General features: G+C 44.4%; 1 protein-coding gene across 2 annotated transcripts in view; it reads left to right on the top strand.

Moving 5' to 3' along the window:
- RGL1 (ral guanine nucleotide dissociation stimulator like 1) overlaps positions 1-16,609 on the top strand; it is a 138,263-nt gene that overhangs the window by 103,417 nt on the left and 18,237 nt on the right. For both annotated transcript variants that reach the window (XM_040263817.1, XM_040263818.1), the window contains 5 exons: positions 4,249-4,338; positions 7,376-7,462; positions 9,131-9,163; positions 11,392-11,513; positions 14,485-14,574. In XM_040263817.1, coding sequence (XP_040119751.1) covers positions 4,249-4,338; positions 7,376-7,462; positions 9,131-9,163; positions 11,392-11,513; positions 14,485-14,574 — 422 coding nt within the window. The remainder of the gene's footprint in view (positions 1-4,248; positions 4,339-7,375; positions 7,463-9,130; positions 9,164-11,391; positions 11,514-14,484; positions 14,575-16,609) is intronic.

Raw genomic sequence — 16,609 nt, 5'->3', positions numbered from 1 at the left:
AATTGCTTGAAACAAATGCTAGGCCCAGGCAGACATTTGGCTCTGGTAGAGATGTCTGTTTAATGACTGAGGTCAGAGGTTGGGTAGAAGGCTATAGGGCTGGGAAGGCCTATTTCACATAATTACTATTAACTGATGAACTGTCATTAAACCAGCAGTGGAAGTGACAAATAGATTTAAGGGACTAGATCTGATAGACAGAGTGCCTGATGAACTATGGACGGAGGTTCTTGACATTGTACAGGAGACAGGGATCAAGACCATCCCCAAGGGAAAAAAAAAAAATGCAAAAAAGCAAAATGGCTGTCTGAGGAGGCCCTACAAATAACTGTGAAAAGAAGAGAAGTGAAAAGCAAAGGAGAAAAGGAAAGATATACGCATTTGAATGCAGGGTTGCAAAGAATAGCAAGGAGAGATAAGAAAGCCTTCCTCAGTGGTCAGTGCAAAGAAATAGAGGAAAATAATAGAATCGGAAAGACTAGAGATCTCTTCAAGATGATTAGAGATACCAAGGCTGCATTTCATGCAAAGATGGGCTCAATAAAGGACAGAAATGGTATGGAACTGACAGAAGCAGAAGATATTAAGAAGAGGTGGCAAGAATAAAGATCTTCAAAAAATATCTTTACAAAGACCTGTACAAAAAAGATCTTCATGACTCAGATAATCATGATATGTGATCACTCATCTAGAGCCAGACATCCTGCAATGAAAAGTCAAGTGGGCCTTAGGAAGAATCACTATGAACAAAGCTAGTGGAGGTGATGGAATTCCAGTGGAGCTATTTCAAATCCTAAAAGATGATGCTGTGAAAGTGCTGCACTCAATATGCCAGCAAATTTGGAACACTCAGCAGTGGCCACAAGACTGGAAAAGGTCAGTTTTCATTCTAATCCCAAACAAAGGCAGTGCCAAAGAATGCTCAAACTATTGCACAATTGCACTCATCTCAGACACTAGTAAAGTAATACTCAAAATTCTCCAAGCCAGGCTTCAGCACTACATGAACCATGGACTTCCAGATGTTCAAACTGATTTTAGAAAAGGCAGAAGAGCCAGAGATCAAATTGCCAACATCTGCTGGATCATTGAAAAAGCAAGAGACATCTATTTCTGCTTTATTGACTATACCAAAGCCTTTGACTACATGGATCACAATAAACTGTGGAAAACTCTGAAAGAGATGGGAATACCAGACCATCTGACCTGCCTCTTGAGAAATCTGTATGCAGGTCAGGAAGCAACAGTTAGAACTGGACATGAAACAACAGACTGGTTCCAAATCAGGAAAGGAGTATGTCAAAGCTGTATATTGTCACCCTGCTTATTTAACTTATATGCAGAGTACATCATGAGAAACGCTGGACTGGATGAAGCACAAGCCGAAATCAAAATTGCTAGGAGAAATATCAATAACCTCAGATATGCAGATGACACCACCCTTATGGCAGAAAGTGAAGAAGAACTAAAGAGCCTCTTGATGAAAGTGAAAGAGGAGAGTGAAAAAGTTGGCTTAAAGCTCAACATTCAGAAAACTAAGATCATGGCATCTGGTCCAATCACTTCATGGCAAATAAATGGGGACACAGTGCAAACAGTGGCTGACTTTATTTTGGGGGGTTCCAAAATCACTGCAGATGGTGATTGCAGCCATGAAATTAAAAGACACTTATTCCTTGGAAGGAAAGTTATGACCAACATAGACAGCATATTAGAAAGCAGAGATGTTACTTTGCCAACAAAGGTCCGTCTAGTCAAGGCTATGGTTTTTCTAGTAGTCATGTATGGATGTGAGAGTTGGACTATAAAGAAAGCTGGGTGCCAAAGAATTGATGCTTTTGAACTGTGGTGTTGGAGAAGGCTCTTGAGAGTCCCTTGGACTACAAGGAGATCCAACCAGTCCATCCTAAAGGAGATCAGTCCTGGGTGTTCATTGGAAGGACTGATGTTGAAGCTGAAACTCCAATACTTTGGCTACCTGATGCAAAGAGCTGACTCATTTGAAAAGACCCTGATGCTGGGAAAGATTGTGGGCAGGAGGAGAAGATGATGACAGAGGATGAGATAGTTGGATGGCATCACTGACTCAGTGGATATGAGTTTGGGTAAACTCTAGGAGTTGGTGATGGACAGGAAGGCGTGGTGTGCTGCATTCATGGGGTTGCAAAGAGTCAGACACAACTGAGCTACTGAACTGAATTGATGGAGAGGGGTCCACTGCTTATGTAGCACCCAGAAGGAGAGGCCCCTTGAGGCCCAGGAACAGGATGGATGAGGGCAGCTATCTTCTGCCAAAGATGGTGATAGGCAGTGAGAGAAATTTGCACTAGAGAGAGAGAAGGATAGAGAGGGGATGAAACAAGAGGAGAATGGAAGGTTGATGGAGGGCAAGATTTGGAATTCTTCCAAGCATGGTGATAATGGAGATCATGGGACAGGATGGTATATCCAGATACCTGAGTAGAGCAAAAAACAAGATGACTTTGTCGGAAAGAAGACGCGTCATCAAGAGAGTAGAAGCAGGAGTAGGAAAAGGAGGCAGAGGAGAGATCCAGAGCGATGCAGTCCCAGTGCCCGTGAAGTCTTGAGAACTTTCAAGGGATTGGTGTCATGAGCCTTGCAGGACAAAGGGTTAGGGCCAAGGCAGAACTCTGACATGGTGGGATGTGGCACATAGTGGATTTCTGTTGACACCTCATCTGGAATAGCTGGCATCACTCTGGTATCAGTCTTTTTAGTTACCTAGCCAGGAGTGGAGCCTCAGTCTCCTGAAGTCGTGCAATCACCAAATCTTCCAGCTCCCGGTCCCACATGTTTCTCCTCCCCACAAAGAGGTCATCCTTAGTGCTCTTTTAAGCTCCTTCCTAGTTATATGATTCTCAGCGGCCTCTTAGCTTTTCAGAAACCCTTCTCAAGAATTTTAATGCACCTGCAGTAATGTCCATACATTACACGTCTGTCAGTGATTAAGGCACTGGAAGGGAACCAGGAGGGCCTACTCCCAGGAAAGAGATGGATATTTGCATTCAAAAGTCAGGAAGAATTGATTTCTCACTCCAGGCAGATTCTCAAGAATTTGAGAGGACTCACAATCACCCAGCAGAGGAAACGGCACATTTTAGGACACTTTCATTCATCCCCCAGCAGAACCTATAAACAGGAGATCGTTAAACAACACCTCTCTTATTGTCACTTGTAATAGGGAGACTGATAGTCGCTAGGGAGTCGCTGTAGGTTCTGTCCCCAGGGATGTACCTGGACCCAGGTAAAGGCTGGTGAGTGATACAGGATACTGATGCCTCACTGTAACTGGAAAGACCAGGTGACGGGAAAAGGTCCCCTTGTCGTCGGACAGCAGTGAAAGGTCGCACGCTCTGGTTATATGATAAACCCAGGGAAAGCTGACTGACTGAGGGAGACCAGTGTGGAGTCTGGTGCTCCTGAATTGTGAAATCTGCCTCCCATTCATGCAGTTCCTGGAAAATGAGAACTTAACAAGACCCCAAAACCCACAAAACCCAAAGCACTTTATGTTCAGTCAGCAAACTGGAGATTAGTCATTATGTGGAAGAGTTTGTTGTTACAACAGATGGGAGGAAAGAAAGGGTCGCCATCTGTCCCCAGGTGCTGGGAGGAAGGAATTGATTTTGTAGGAGTTCCAAACCTAAGAGGCAGCTTGGAAGGAAAGGTTGAGGGAGAGAAGGGGGAAAAAATGTATGAGGGTCTGGCTTTCATAGATCAGCGCGGGACTTCCCCAGAGAACTTCCGGTACAAAAGTTTCATTTAGCTAAGAAATACCACAGAAATAGTCTCTTTTCTTTCACAGGATGCTGGCACATGCCTTTCAGACCAACATCAAGAAATCACAAAAAGTACAGAGGAAGAGATGTTTGTTTCCAGACATGTGATTACTTGCAGGGAAATTCGGGACGTGTAAAAATTGTCTCCATTTCCGGGAATTCCCTGCCTTATATTCACGATTGATTTTATAAAATCGATTGGGTGCTCTTCTTGCAAACTAGGATAAGACAGGATAAGACATGCCACCAGGCCCTCTCAAGAACAGACCGCTTGCCACAGGTCAGCCAGGTGTCTGCGTAAGGCGGTCCAGCACGTGCTGGAGGCCTCTTCATTCCCCACGGTGTCCACGTAGTTGTGTGGAGGCTCTGCCCCAGAAGCTAGACGCCCCTTCCCTTCTTTGCAGCATCTTGCTCCAACTCTCTTCTCTGTTGTGTGTCTGTTTCTTAGGAAGGAACCTCAAAATTTGCAAACCTGGACAGCAGCGTGAAAGAGAACCAGAAGCGGACCCAGAGGCGGCTTCAGCTCCAGAAGGACATGGTATGGAAAGCCCTGGGTCTCCCCAAGGGCCAGCCAGGGAGCCGCCCCATGTGGGTGGTAGGGCTCCCGCTTGGCACCAGAACCTTCCGTCTGCAGGACGCCCCTGCTCCCAAAAAAGTTCTCATGCTCTTTACCTCATCTGTTCTCAGCAGCCCTGGGAGGTCTCAAGGCAAGCTCTTCTCACTTCTACTTGACCCAGCAGGAAATAGTTTGGACCAAGAGTCCCAGATCGCGTTTGTTTTCTGGAAACTTATTTTTTCTTTCTGAAAGTGAGGGCAAGTCTGTGGCAGGTAGGCTTCTGTCCCTGATGCTGTCTTATTTTATCCACTCCTGTACTAAGGAGCTCGAGACCTGAGACCTCCTGCAATGCCTCCTGTAATCAGCTTTTTTTTTTTGGCTATGCTACACAGCATGCAGGATCTTAGTTCCCTGATCAGGGATCGAACCCGTGGTCCCTGCATTGGAAGCACAGAGTCTTAACCACTGGACCCCCAGGGAAGTCTCAACTGTTTTCAAAGTCCCAACTTTGAACACACAGTAGCTCCAGGACCTGGTTGTTGGGGAAAGAGAGTGTCAGCTCCAGAACTTGGTCCTTGTACTCAGAGATCTTTTCATTTGTTCCAAACCCTCTAGTCATTTTCTGGATCTCCTCACTGACAGCAAGTATTAACCAAATCTTTCTAGTTTTTCAGTGTTCAAAGGAGCATCATACCTCCTTCCCTAAGACTAAAAGATAACTGTTGACATCACTGGCTTTATTTTTAAAGCTCTCCTAACTTTGAGCATAGAAGGGGAAAACCAGAGAGAGCAGACTGGAGACTGACAGACTAAATATTTTCATCCCTGCTTGAAGATTTTTCTCCTTCTTTGGAAGGCTGGTCATAAATCAGAAATGTTGTTTTTGAGTGATGGGCCTCTTCTGTAACATAACGCCTGTAGAACATTCACAGCACTTCAAACTTTTTTGGTGGTTCAAAGACAAGTTAAAAATAACTGTTAAGAGAGAGATTATTTTGGTTCAGGATGAGACCTTGTACACATAATAGGGAAGGACAAACTGCAGCTGACAGTGAGTTCTTGAAGGGCAAAACCTGCCTTGGTGTGAACTTCATGAAGCAGCTCTGACCGAGGAAACAGCCAGCCACGTGCACATCAGGCTGCCTGGTTTCACCCTGGTGGAGACTTTGTGTTCTTGCTAGAATTTCTGTAAGTGCCTTAATGGACTTTAGGACAAGGTGTGTCCATGGAAGCCCCTTTTTATTTTCTCTTCAAAATAGTGCCTTGGTGGCCTTATGGAGGATAGGAATGATTTCCAAGGAAATTTGGTGAAATTAATACAGTACGTATATACCTGGAGAAGGGAATGGCTACTCACTCCAGTATTCTTGCCTGGAGAATTCCGTGGACAGAGGAGCCTGACGGGCTACAGTCCATGGGGTCGCAAAGAGTCGGACACAACTGAGTGACTAACACTTTCACAATTTCATTTACCTGCAGTGGAATTGCTTCTACCTTTATTTTCGAGGGAATTTTTTTTTTTTTTTAGTTGGAGGATAATTGTTTTACAATACTGTGTTAGTTTCTGCCGTGCAACACCATGAATCAGCTATGTGCACACACACACCTCCTCCCTCTCGAGCCTCCCTCCCACCCCACGTCCCCCGCCTCCAGAGCTTCCCAGCCGGGCTCCCTGTGCTACACAGCAGCTTCCCAGTAGCCATCTGTTCTGCACATGGCTCCGTATGTATGTCAGTGCTACTCTCTGTCTATCCCACCCTCGTCTTCCCTGCTGTGTCCGCAGCTCCGTTCTCTACGTCTGAGTCTCTCTTCCTGCCCTGCAAATAGGTTCATCAGTACCATTTTTCTAGATTTCATACGTATGCGTTAATATATGATGCTTGTTTTTCTCCTTCTGACTTACTTCACTCGTATGACAGACTCTAGGTTCATCCACATCACTACAAATTTAAATAAACTTTTAATTTTAGAATTTAGAGAGAAGTTCCAGATAATACATAGAGTTGCTCCGAACCCCTCACCCTTCCTCTACCACCCCAGTTAACATCTGTAACTGTGGCACACCTGCAATACTAGGATACCGACATGGGCATCCTGCCGCTCACTGAAAGCCAGACTTGACTTGGATTTCACCAGTTTCCCACCGGCATCATCTTTCTGTTCCAGGATCTAGTCCAGGGCGCTCCACTGCATTTAGTTGTCACCCTAGTCCCCTCTGCTCTATGACAGTGTCTGAGTCTTTTCTTTAGGAAGCCTGTTCTAGTGTCCCGAGAATGTCCTGCAGCCAGGGGTGTCTCTTCTTTTCCTACTGATTAGACTGAGGTTAAGGGTCTGGAGAGGAGTATCACAGATGTGAAGTGTCTTCCAACCTATTAAGGAATAAATGGCATCAGTGTGACATTGATGTCACTGGTGATTTTAGCCTTCATCACCTGGTTAAGGTAGAGTTTGGCAAGTTTTCTAGTTTAAAGGTACTGTTTTCCCCTTTCCCTCCTGTTTTCTTCAGAACCGAGTCACCAAGCCATTTTATAGTGATGCCCCAGCCTCCTGTGGGCACACTGCCCCAGTGGGCTGCAGCCACTCCTCTGCCTGGTGAGGCCGTCCTTCCCAGGGCTGTTCTGAACCGCCGGGGGTGTCCACACACTGTGAGAGAGAACAGAGGTCCCTCTGACCTTGTGTCGGCGATGCGCGAACCTCAATCCACCTGAACCATCTCCTGCCTTCGAGGCTTGGTTTTTATGACTTCAAAAGTTATCTTGGTGATGGAGTTCCCAGTCAATGCATAAAGGAATTTAAAATTTTTCATTCATAGAGGTTAGCACTAGTGGCCTTAAGAGAGGCCTTGAATGGTTCTTAATTACTTTCCAAATGCTGTTGAGGCTCACCTGGCCATTCAGAGATGGCTGCCTCCATCTGCAAATGGGCACCCTGCAGACTGCAGCAGACACAGGGCGTTTTGGTCCGCTGTGGACCAGACTTTCAGTAATGCAGAGACGCTTTTGTTGTGCTTGATCTTCAGGGTGTGATGCAGGGGACTGTGCCCTACCTGGGCACCTTCCTGACCGACCTCACCATGCTAGACACCGCCCTCCAGGACTACATCGAGGTGAGTTCCAGGCCGGTGGTGCAGGTGGGTCTGTAGCCTTCTCATTGGTTGCCCAAGAGAGATACACGTTTGTTCACATCAAGTGGGGCTTCCCAGCTGGTGCAGAGGGTAAAAAATCCACCTGCAATCCAGGAGGTGTGGGTCCCTGGGTCGGGAAGATGCCCTGGAGAAGGGAATGGCAACCCAATCCAATATTCTTGCTGGGAAAACCCCATGACAGAGGAGCCTGGCAGGCTATGGTCCATGTGGTAGCAAAGAGTCAGACATGACTGAGCGACTGAGCGCGCGCACATGTGCACGCACGTACACGTGCACACCCACACACATACATCTACTGAGGGCTCTTCATGAACATGGCATTGTGCTAGATCCCATGAGTTATACAGAGATGAGTGACTCCAGCCTCACAATCTCGTGGGAGGTGTATTTCAGAGCAGGCAGTGATGGATGGAAATAGTAAGAACTCAAACAGAAATGAAGTGGGAGAAGAGGGGAAGCCTCAATTGATTCCTTAGGCACAGAGGTCATGGCACTATGAAGGAGTGGGCTGGAGCATTGTCAGTGTTTTATCAAAAGGGAAGTCACTTCTATGTAACATCATTATCAAAGATAAGTTTCAGTTCTCCAGATTCCAGTCTCAGTGGGCTGAATTTAACTTTTCGGTCATTGGTCACTGCGATGATTTTAAAAAGTTAAAGGTCAAATCCTGCCCAGTGTTGGGTAGGACTTTGGCAGGTGGAGCTGAGGGAATAATATGCCCCCACGTTCTACCTGCTAGATAGGAAGTCAGTCAAATTCATGGGTTATTCAGGGTTTCATATTATTACCTTCCCTCTCTCTTTTTCTCAAAATGGGAAATGAAGTGAAGCCTAGAAAAACCAGCTGCTATAGAATATTACATGGGGAAGAGATTTGATATTTGAAATGAAACTTAAGGATTTCTCGTGTATTTCTTTATCTCACGTTTCTGGTTATCACGTGCAGTCAGCAAGCGTTTTACTCTGTCATAGTTAGGAGTAGCAGTTATCTTGCAAATTCCCACCTCCAAGTTCATTATAAATGTTGTGGACATGCTCACTCAGCAGTGTTCCGTATCTATTCACGTCCTCTGCCTCAGGAAACACTGTCAGGGTTGGGGAATTTGGGGGGAGTGACCAATGCTTTAAAAGTTAAATGCAGCTTATGAGACTAGGAGCTGGGGGCGGCTGGAGAATTGAAACTTAACTTTGGTGATGAGGTTATGTAGAAGTGACTTCCCTTTTGATAAAACATTGACACTTTGGTTTCCAGTATGAGTCAATGACCATCTGTTTTTGTTGCCTTTGGTCAAGAAAAAAAAAAAAGTGTAATGGAACATTTACCCAAGCTTTTGCCTTTACTGGCTCTGCAAGTATATTTGATTTCCGTGTTGTAAGTCCTTTGTCATTACTGTTTCAGTTCATTTTAGGCATTGTAAGAGAAGGCTGTCCACCTATATCTTGTCCTATGATAAAGAATATTTTTCTTTAAGCAAATTATGCTTCTCTTCTTCCAGAGTAGCCATAATTACTGTCATGAATAATCGTGACTTTATTGTCCCTTTGATCTATTTTAACAAAAACCTGGAACAAAGAGGGCTATGTTTCAAAGTAGCTTGGTTTGTCATTCTTTTCAAAAAATTTCTTTCAGGGTGGACTGATAAACTTTGAGAAGAGGAGAAGGGTAAGTAGGAGTCTTGGCTGTGGTTTTCCATTTTACTTCATTTGGGCATGAAAAAAAAAAAAGAAGTGGAGACTTAAGTTTTTTGTTGAGGCAGAAAAAAAAATAACACATATTGAAAATGTATCATATAGCATTGTACTTGGCATGCTCTTATGCGTTATTGCCCCAGAGCCCTGGTGAGGCAAGTTTTATCATTCTCAGTTCAGGGTGAAGAAACCAGGACTCCGATGAAGTAACTCGGCCAGGGTTACCCGGTGGCACAGTCAGGGTTCAAATCCTGTCCTGTTTCTCCTGAGCCCACATCTCTTCCTTTACCCCCTCATCATCATCTTCCTTATAATCAGCCGCAGCAATAACAGGTTTATCCCATTAAGAAGAAAGTGTTTCATAAGAGTATATGATATAGAAGGGTTACTAAGGATGGTTAACTCTGGTAGGCCCATTAGAGGAAAGGAAGTGGTCTTCACTGTTACATGTGGATAATTATTCTTTTGCTTTCCTATCAGCATAGGAAGGGGCATTCAACATCAATTTGAATTTTTCTGTGGAAAGTAGAATAGTTCTGTGCAGAGAGATAAAACAGAGCTTTGAAAATTTGCTATGGTTTTAGTGTTAAAATGGTATATTTAAAGAATCCCAAGGAAAATGAGTGAGCAAAATAATAATATTACCCCATGGAACTCTCATTGTTCTTTAGTTATTCATTCATTCTTTCATCCCACAAGTGTTTCTTGCAGACCTAACACTGGACGGGAAGGTGGGATAGGTTTAGGGATTGCATCAGAAAAAGCGCAGAGCTCCCTGCCCTCATGAAGTTACAGTAAAGGAGGTAGGTAGGCAAACAGGCAGTTATCATGCAACCTGATAAGGGCTTACGAGCAAAAGAAGTAGGTATTAGAGGAGCATATAGGAGGGGCATTTATTCCCAACTTATGGGGTCAGAGAAACTTCCAGGAGTAAATGGCATTGCAGTTAAAACCAAAGTTTCAGGAGCTAAGCAGGCTGAACTCATAAGTAACAGGAGACAAACACCACCTGAGACAAATGTGAGTCTTCTGTCCCTGGTAGTGTGTGATGATGAATGCTTCTTGCGGATGCTGAGGCCACGGTGGGAGGTCACTGCATGGGAAGTTGACACCTATGGAATCTGCCAGTTGTTGAACTGCTCTGTCTTGTAACCATCAAAACCAGTTCAGTTACTGCCTCCACAGTTACCCATCTTTGTCCTTTCTCTTCAGAATAACCCTAGAAGGGAATCTCTTTCATTTTAAGACTAGCATGCTAAACTTTTGAAAAGTTTGAGTATAAAACCTACAGCTAAAGCTTATACTCATTGCTGACTTTTAAAAAGTCTTTATTGAAACATCTAAAGAAGGGTAAATAATTTTGGACATAACTGTACACTTGCTTCTCTTATGAGCTTTAAAAGACTGAGTTAAATGATTTACTAGAGTAGTAAATCCCCAAGGATTCAGGAAATCTAAACATTCAAGTTTATGAGGCTTTGGACTATTTAGATATTCACCCCTACCAAAACTTACTTATCGAGGGCATAGGGGTTGAAGAAGATGGGAATGGAGAACTTGGGAGCTTCCTGACTCAGAGTAATTTTATTTTTCCTTTATATTTTAGAAAGTAGAATTTTAAAATACATTTTAGAAGGATTCATCCTTTGAAAAAAAAAAAATAAGTTTTCTGTCCCAAGAATGGAAATGGAAAAGAGAAATAGGAAGTCACTATGATTTCAGATCATACCTAGTATGGGTCGCCTTGGGAACTTGTTTTATTCATGTAAAAGGCTTTTTCAAATAGAAAGGGTACAAAGCATAGACAAAAGCCAGTGAGTCAGATTCATGTCAATGTATGGCAAAACCAATACAGAATTGTAAAGTAAAATTTAAAAAAAAAATGTGTGAGTTATTCAGCTGTTTTATTTCTAAGGCAGACAGTTCTTTATAAGCTTCCTTGATGATTTTGTCCATTGTTTGTCCTACTGCAGTATGTTTTCATGTAGAGAAGATGTATATTTTGTTGGCTTTTTAGTTCACTCTTTGGTGCTCTGAGGGATTCCCTGGTGGCTCAGATGGTAAAGAGTCTGCCTGCAGTGTGGGAGACCTGGGTTTGATCATTGGGTTGGGAAGATCCCCTGGAGAAGAATGGTGGGCAGTCCATAGGATCACAAAGAGTCCGACTCGACTGAGTGACTTCACTTTTACTTTCTGCTTTAGGAATTTGAAGTGATTGCCCAGATCAAGCTCTTACAGTCTGCCTGCAACAGCTACTGCATGAGCCCAGATCCAAAGTTTATCCAGTGGTTCCAGAGGCAGCAGCTCCTGACAGAGGAGGAGAGGTAGGCAGACCCACTACCCTTCGGGGTGGAGCTGCAGTGTTGGTCAGAGGAATACCACATCTGGTTACTCACTTGGCCATTTATTCAACAGCTCTTTAGCAAGCAGCAGCTAGGTTTTTAAAGGATAATGGTGTAGCAGAAAAAACTGAACTGCCAGGATCAGAAGATGTGCTTTCAGATTCTTGTGCTGTGCCATTCGTTTATCTTTGTCACCTTGAACAGGTCACTTATTCTTCCTGATCTTCAGGATGCTCTTCTGTAAGATGTCTGTTTGAGAGGATTAAATGTAATCTTTGAGACAGCATCATTGCCATCACTGTTGGCCATTATTGGTAATTGGCACTAGCTTTGAGGGAGTTTTCAAGGGGGCAGGAGAAACAGACTCATGAAGAGTTGAAATAACAACAATGGGTAATCTAAGTGCTGCAGGACCCACAGGCAGGAGTAGTTCACTTGGCCAAGGATGGGGAAATGGGGAAGAGCTCATAAAGGCGTTAACATCTGGGCTAGGTTGTGGAGGAAAGAAAAGATTTCGCCAGGAGAACTGGAGGAGAACATTCCAGACAGAAGAATGTGAGCAAAGGTCGGGTGCCCTGACAAGCTTGACATTTGGAAGTATGGTTAGAACACTGGCGTGTCTGATTCATGAGTGGACGGGTTTCAAAACAGAGGTGGATGAGCTTGGAGAGTACACTAACTGCAGTGCCTTGAATGTTGGCCCATCAGAGGTGTGTAGGTCAGAGGATTAGAGTTCACAGGCCTTATCCAGCCTGTCAGCTGTCTTCACATACTTACACGGTTGAAAAAGAAACAGCAGAAGAGGACCATTGTGACATGGGATAGTTATTTGAAATGGAAATTTTAGAATCCATTGATAAAGTTATAAGGGCTCCCTGGGAGGCTAAGTAGTAAAGAGTCTTCCTGCTAATGCAGGAGACACAGGAGATGTGGGTTCGATCCCTGGGTTGTGAAGATCTCCTGGAGGAGGAAAAGGCAACCCACGCTCATATTCTTGCCAGGGAAATCCCATGGACAGAGGGGCCTGGCGGGCTACAATCCATGGGGTCACAAAAGAGTCGGACACGACTGAGTGACTGAGCAGGCACACAATGAAGTTGTATTGGAACAGAGCCCATTCATTTCCCTCTTATTTATGGTTGCTTTCATGCTTTCAAGGCAGAGTCGAACAGTTGCAACAGTTACCACATGGCCCGCAAAGCCTAAAATACTTAATATCTAGTCCTGTACAGAAAACATTTTCTGACCCCTGCTGTAGAACAGGGGATTTCCTTGAAAGATTCTCATCAGGGAAGGTGAAGTTGACTGAAAAACAAGTATTTTGCCAATGAGGAAATTGAGGTTTAGAGAAGGGCTGTAAGTTGCCAGTGATAGACTTTAGATTCAAAGTCAGGTCTTCTTGACTTTACAACCTAAGCTCTGAAGGTGGTTGCACAATGTTATGTGGATCCTGTAAACTCCATAGGCCTGCTTCCTCATTTGAAATGCAGATGTTTTCTGAGGTCCTTGGTAATGGAATGGATTGGTCCTGTTACGTTAAAACCTTTGATGAAAAGAAAAAAAAGCCTCTTTGATTCAGAGTACTCATCAGTTAATGATAGTTTTGTTTTTGCTATGTATTGAACAGAAAACAAAAAAGTTACTGCCTCTTCGTTTTCTGGTCTGATATAAGAACTTCCTCTCTCTGTATCATATTCACATGTGGAACATGGACACCGTGGCCAGTGATTTGAATCAGAAAGTTCAGGGTCAGAATATCAGCTGTGAAACTGACTTTTTAATGATTAAAGGAATCTTGTTAAACATATCTTATTTTTTTGTCCTTGCGATTTATAAAAGCCCTGTATCTAAACTTAGTATTTGAATAATGCCTATATCAATGAATACTTCTGCTTGACCAACTACCTGGATACACCTTTAGGTTTAAAAAAGTACACAATATTAGCAACTTATCAAACTAATATTTACCACTTACCTTCTTTACCTGAACTTCCTAGGAGGCACTAGTGGTAAAAAAAAAAAAAAAAAACCCACCTGTCAATGCAGGAGACATAAAAGGACGCAGGTTTGACCCCTGGGTTGGGAAGATCCCCTGGAGGAGGGCACAGCAACCCACTCCAGTATTCTTCCATGGAGAATTCCATGGACAGAGGACCCTGGCAGACTATGGTCCATAGGGTTGCAAGAGCTGGACATGACTGAAGCAATTTAGCATACATGCATGCTTCTTCACCTACCCAGAACCAAGTACATCTCCTAACTAGAGCTACAAGCTTTCATAAGAGACATTTCAAGGCAGACATACATTCTTCTTGTGCTTATGGAAGTTATATCTGCCTGGCATATAGATGTCTGAATCTGGAGTATTTTTAATTTGGGATGTTTTGGTAATTAGAAATGATACTTATATATTTTAATCAATAAAATAACTACCTATGTCTATTTATTGAAGATTAGATCATTTACAAATGTCTCTTTCATTTCCTATAGATAAACAGTAAGTTGAGTATCACACACACACACACACCACACACGTGTGGGCACACACACACAGACACACAAAGTAATGGGAGGTAGCTGGTAATGGGAGAAGTAATGGGAGAAGAAATGATTCTTTCCCTGGCCCAACCACAGGCTGAAAACAATCAGGAAAACAAAAGGAGTCAGCTTTGGATACAGCCAGAACCAGCAAATCCATGTGTTTTGAGTCATGCAGAACTGAACAGTCTCAACCTATATACCAGTGGGTGTTTGATGGGAGGAGGCATATATGTCAATTTGTGAAATCTGGTGGTTAAGTCAGTACCCTCTGACCTTTGTCATAGAACAGCATAGTCCATATCTTGACTTTGGACAGTCAGAGCCTTCCTCTCAAAGGAAGCCAGTGAACCGTGTGGGTTTAAATCTGTTCACTTCCCGGGCTCCATCCTCACGGGCTCCCCTCTCTCCCCAGCTACGCCCTCTCATGTGAGATCGAAGCGGCTGCCGATGCCAGTGCCACATCGCCCAAGCCTCGGAAGAGCATGGTGAAGAGGCTCAGCCTGTGCGTACCGTCCTGGGGTCCTGGGGTCCAAGAGGGTCCCATCAGAGTGGGAGAGGGGGAGGTTATCCAACAAAGCTCCCCTGCGCCCGTTCACTCACTCGTCAGATCGTTAATCTGTCCTTCACGACTTCAGTACATTTCCTAGATCCATTCTTCCCCTCTGTTCTCTCTGGCCTGAGCCACCATCATCCCCTGCCTGCACCACACTCCAGCAAGACCCTTACTGACTTCTGGCCCCACCCTTGCTCCAACAGTTCTATTTTCCACCCAGTAGTCTGGTGGTGTGTTCAGATGTACCCCAGATTGTATCACTTCCTTGCTTTAAAACGTCTACTGGTCTTGTTTTAAGGTGGCACCCGAATTCCTTATCCTGTTTCACTAGGCCCAGCGTGATCTTCCCCAGTCTTCTTGCCACCTTTCTCTGTCTGGAATCCCCCTTGTTCACCACGATCCAGCCCCACCCACCCCCCAGCCCTCCTTTAACCTCCCCGGGCTCCGTGCACACTAGACGCACCAGGTGTTTGCACTAGATGTCCCCGTGACCTGGCACACGTTCTCTCCGGACTCGCTCCTTCAGATGTTGGCACAAGCATTACCTTCTTAGAGAGCATCTTGTCTAATGTGGCCATCTGCCCTGATCACTCCCAGCCATGCCCGTTGTCTCCTCCAGTGGAATGTAAACCGCCTGAGAGCAGGGACCTTATCCATCGTGTTCATGGCTGTTTGTCCAGCTCAGGGCCAGGCATAGCTAACTTAACAACACTTGTCTCCCTCTCAGTACAATCCAGTCTACACAGTGGCTCTCAAGCCCCTTCAGGGCCTGAAATGTCATCCCAGCCCTGTCCACGTGTCTTGCCCCGCCTGTCCTCACCTTTCCCTTCTCTGTGCACTGCAGTCCCCCCTGCCCAGGCTGCCCTGAGCTCACTAAGCACACCCATTTTCATTTGCTGTTTCTTCCATCCAGAACACTGTTCCCCAGATAGCAAATGGCTCAGTTCCTCACTTACTCCAGATCTGTGTTGAAATTTCCCTGACCACCTTATATAAAATGTTTCCTGCCCTTGGCACCCTCTCTCACCCTCACCCACTTTGAATTTCTCCACTGCATTTACCTCCAGTTGACATGCCGTATTTGGATGTATCTGTTTATTAAATGGAAGGCAACTCTGTGATGGCAGACATTTATGTCTGTTTTTGGTTCATTGTTAACCCCGGAAATTGGTGTCCCATACGTAGTAGGTGAACAATACATATTTATTGAATGAACAGATTGAGTCATGTGCCAACACTGTTGTGAGAACAATACCTGTGTTTCTCATCTGATGCATAAAATAACCTACTAGGTTCTACTATCAGGCTGATTTTTCTTTTGGCTGCACCACGAGGCATGTAGAATTTTAGTTCCCTAACCAGGGATTGAACCTGCACCCGCTGCATTGGAAGCATGGCATCTTAACCACTGGACTGCCAGGGAAGTCCTGATAACCAGTTCTATAAACTGGGAAAATAAGGCGCAGACAGGGTGAATAGAATGCTAGTTATTGTCGGATCTGGGCTCAAATCCAAGATTTGGCTCTAGAGCCAGGGTTATGACCCTTTAACTATCTGCCTAGTGGAGAAATACCTTCTGGAGGAAGTGGAGAAGGACATAGGAAATAGGAAGTAAGTGGAGGAGGGGAGAAGATAAGGGAAGGAAGGAAGAAAATGAGGCAAGAGTGAGGGGGAAGGAAGGGAAGGAAGAGAGAAGTCAGTATAATTAGACCCTGTGCTTTGAATGTGGCAAATTTTATGGAAGAGTCTTAAGAGAACCTAGTCTCTGTCTTGAAGTTGATCTCATAGACATTAAACTCTGATAGACATTAGAACTATATAGTGACGGCTAGAGAGACTAGTTCAAGGAAGCAAGGATTATCATTTGATTAACAAACTTGTTCTTCCCTTCTGAAGATGTATACCTGTGTCTGATCCTTTCACTGTCACAATCTGTGCTGGCCAGGAGTTTGGCTCTTCCCCCCAACAAAGCCTCAGTAGTGCT

Source organism: Oryx dammah, unplaced genomic scaffold (genome assembly GCF_014754425.2).
Source record: "Oryx dammah isolate SB20612 unplaced genomic scaffold, SCBI_Odam_1.1 HiC_scaffold_21, whole genome shotgun sequence".
NCBI lineage: Eukaryota > Metazoa > Chordata > Mammalia > Artiodactyla > Bovidae > Oryx > Oryx dammah.
This window is presented reverse-complemented; position numbering and strand designations above follow the sequence as displayed.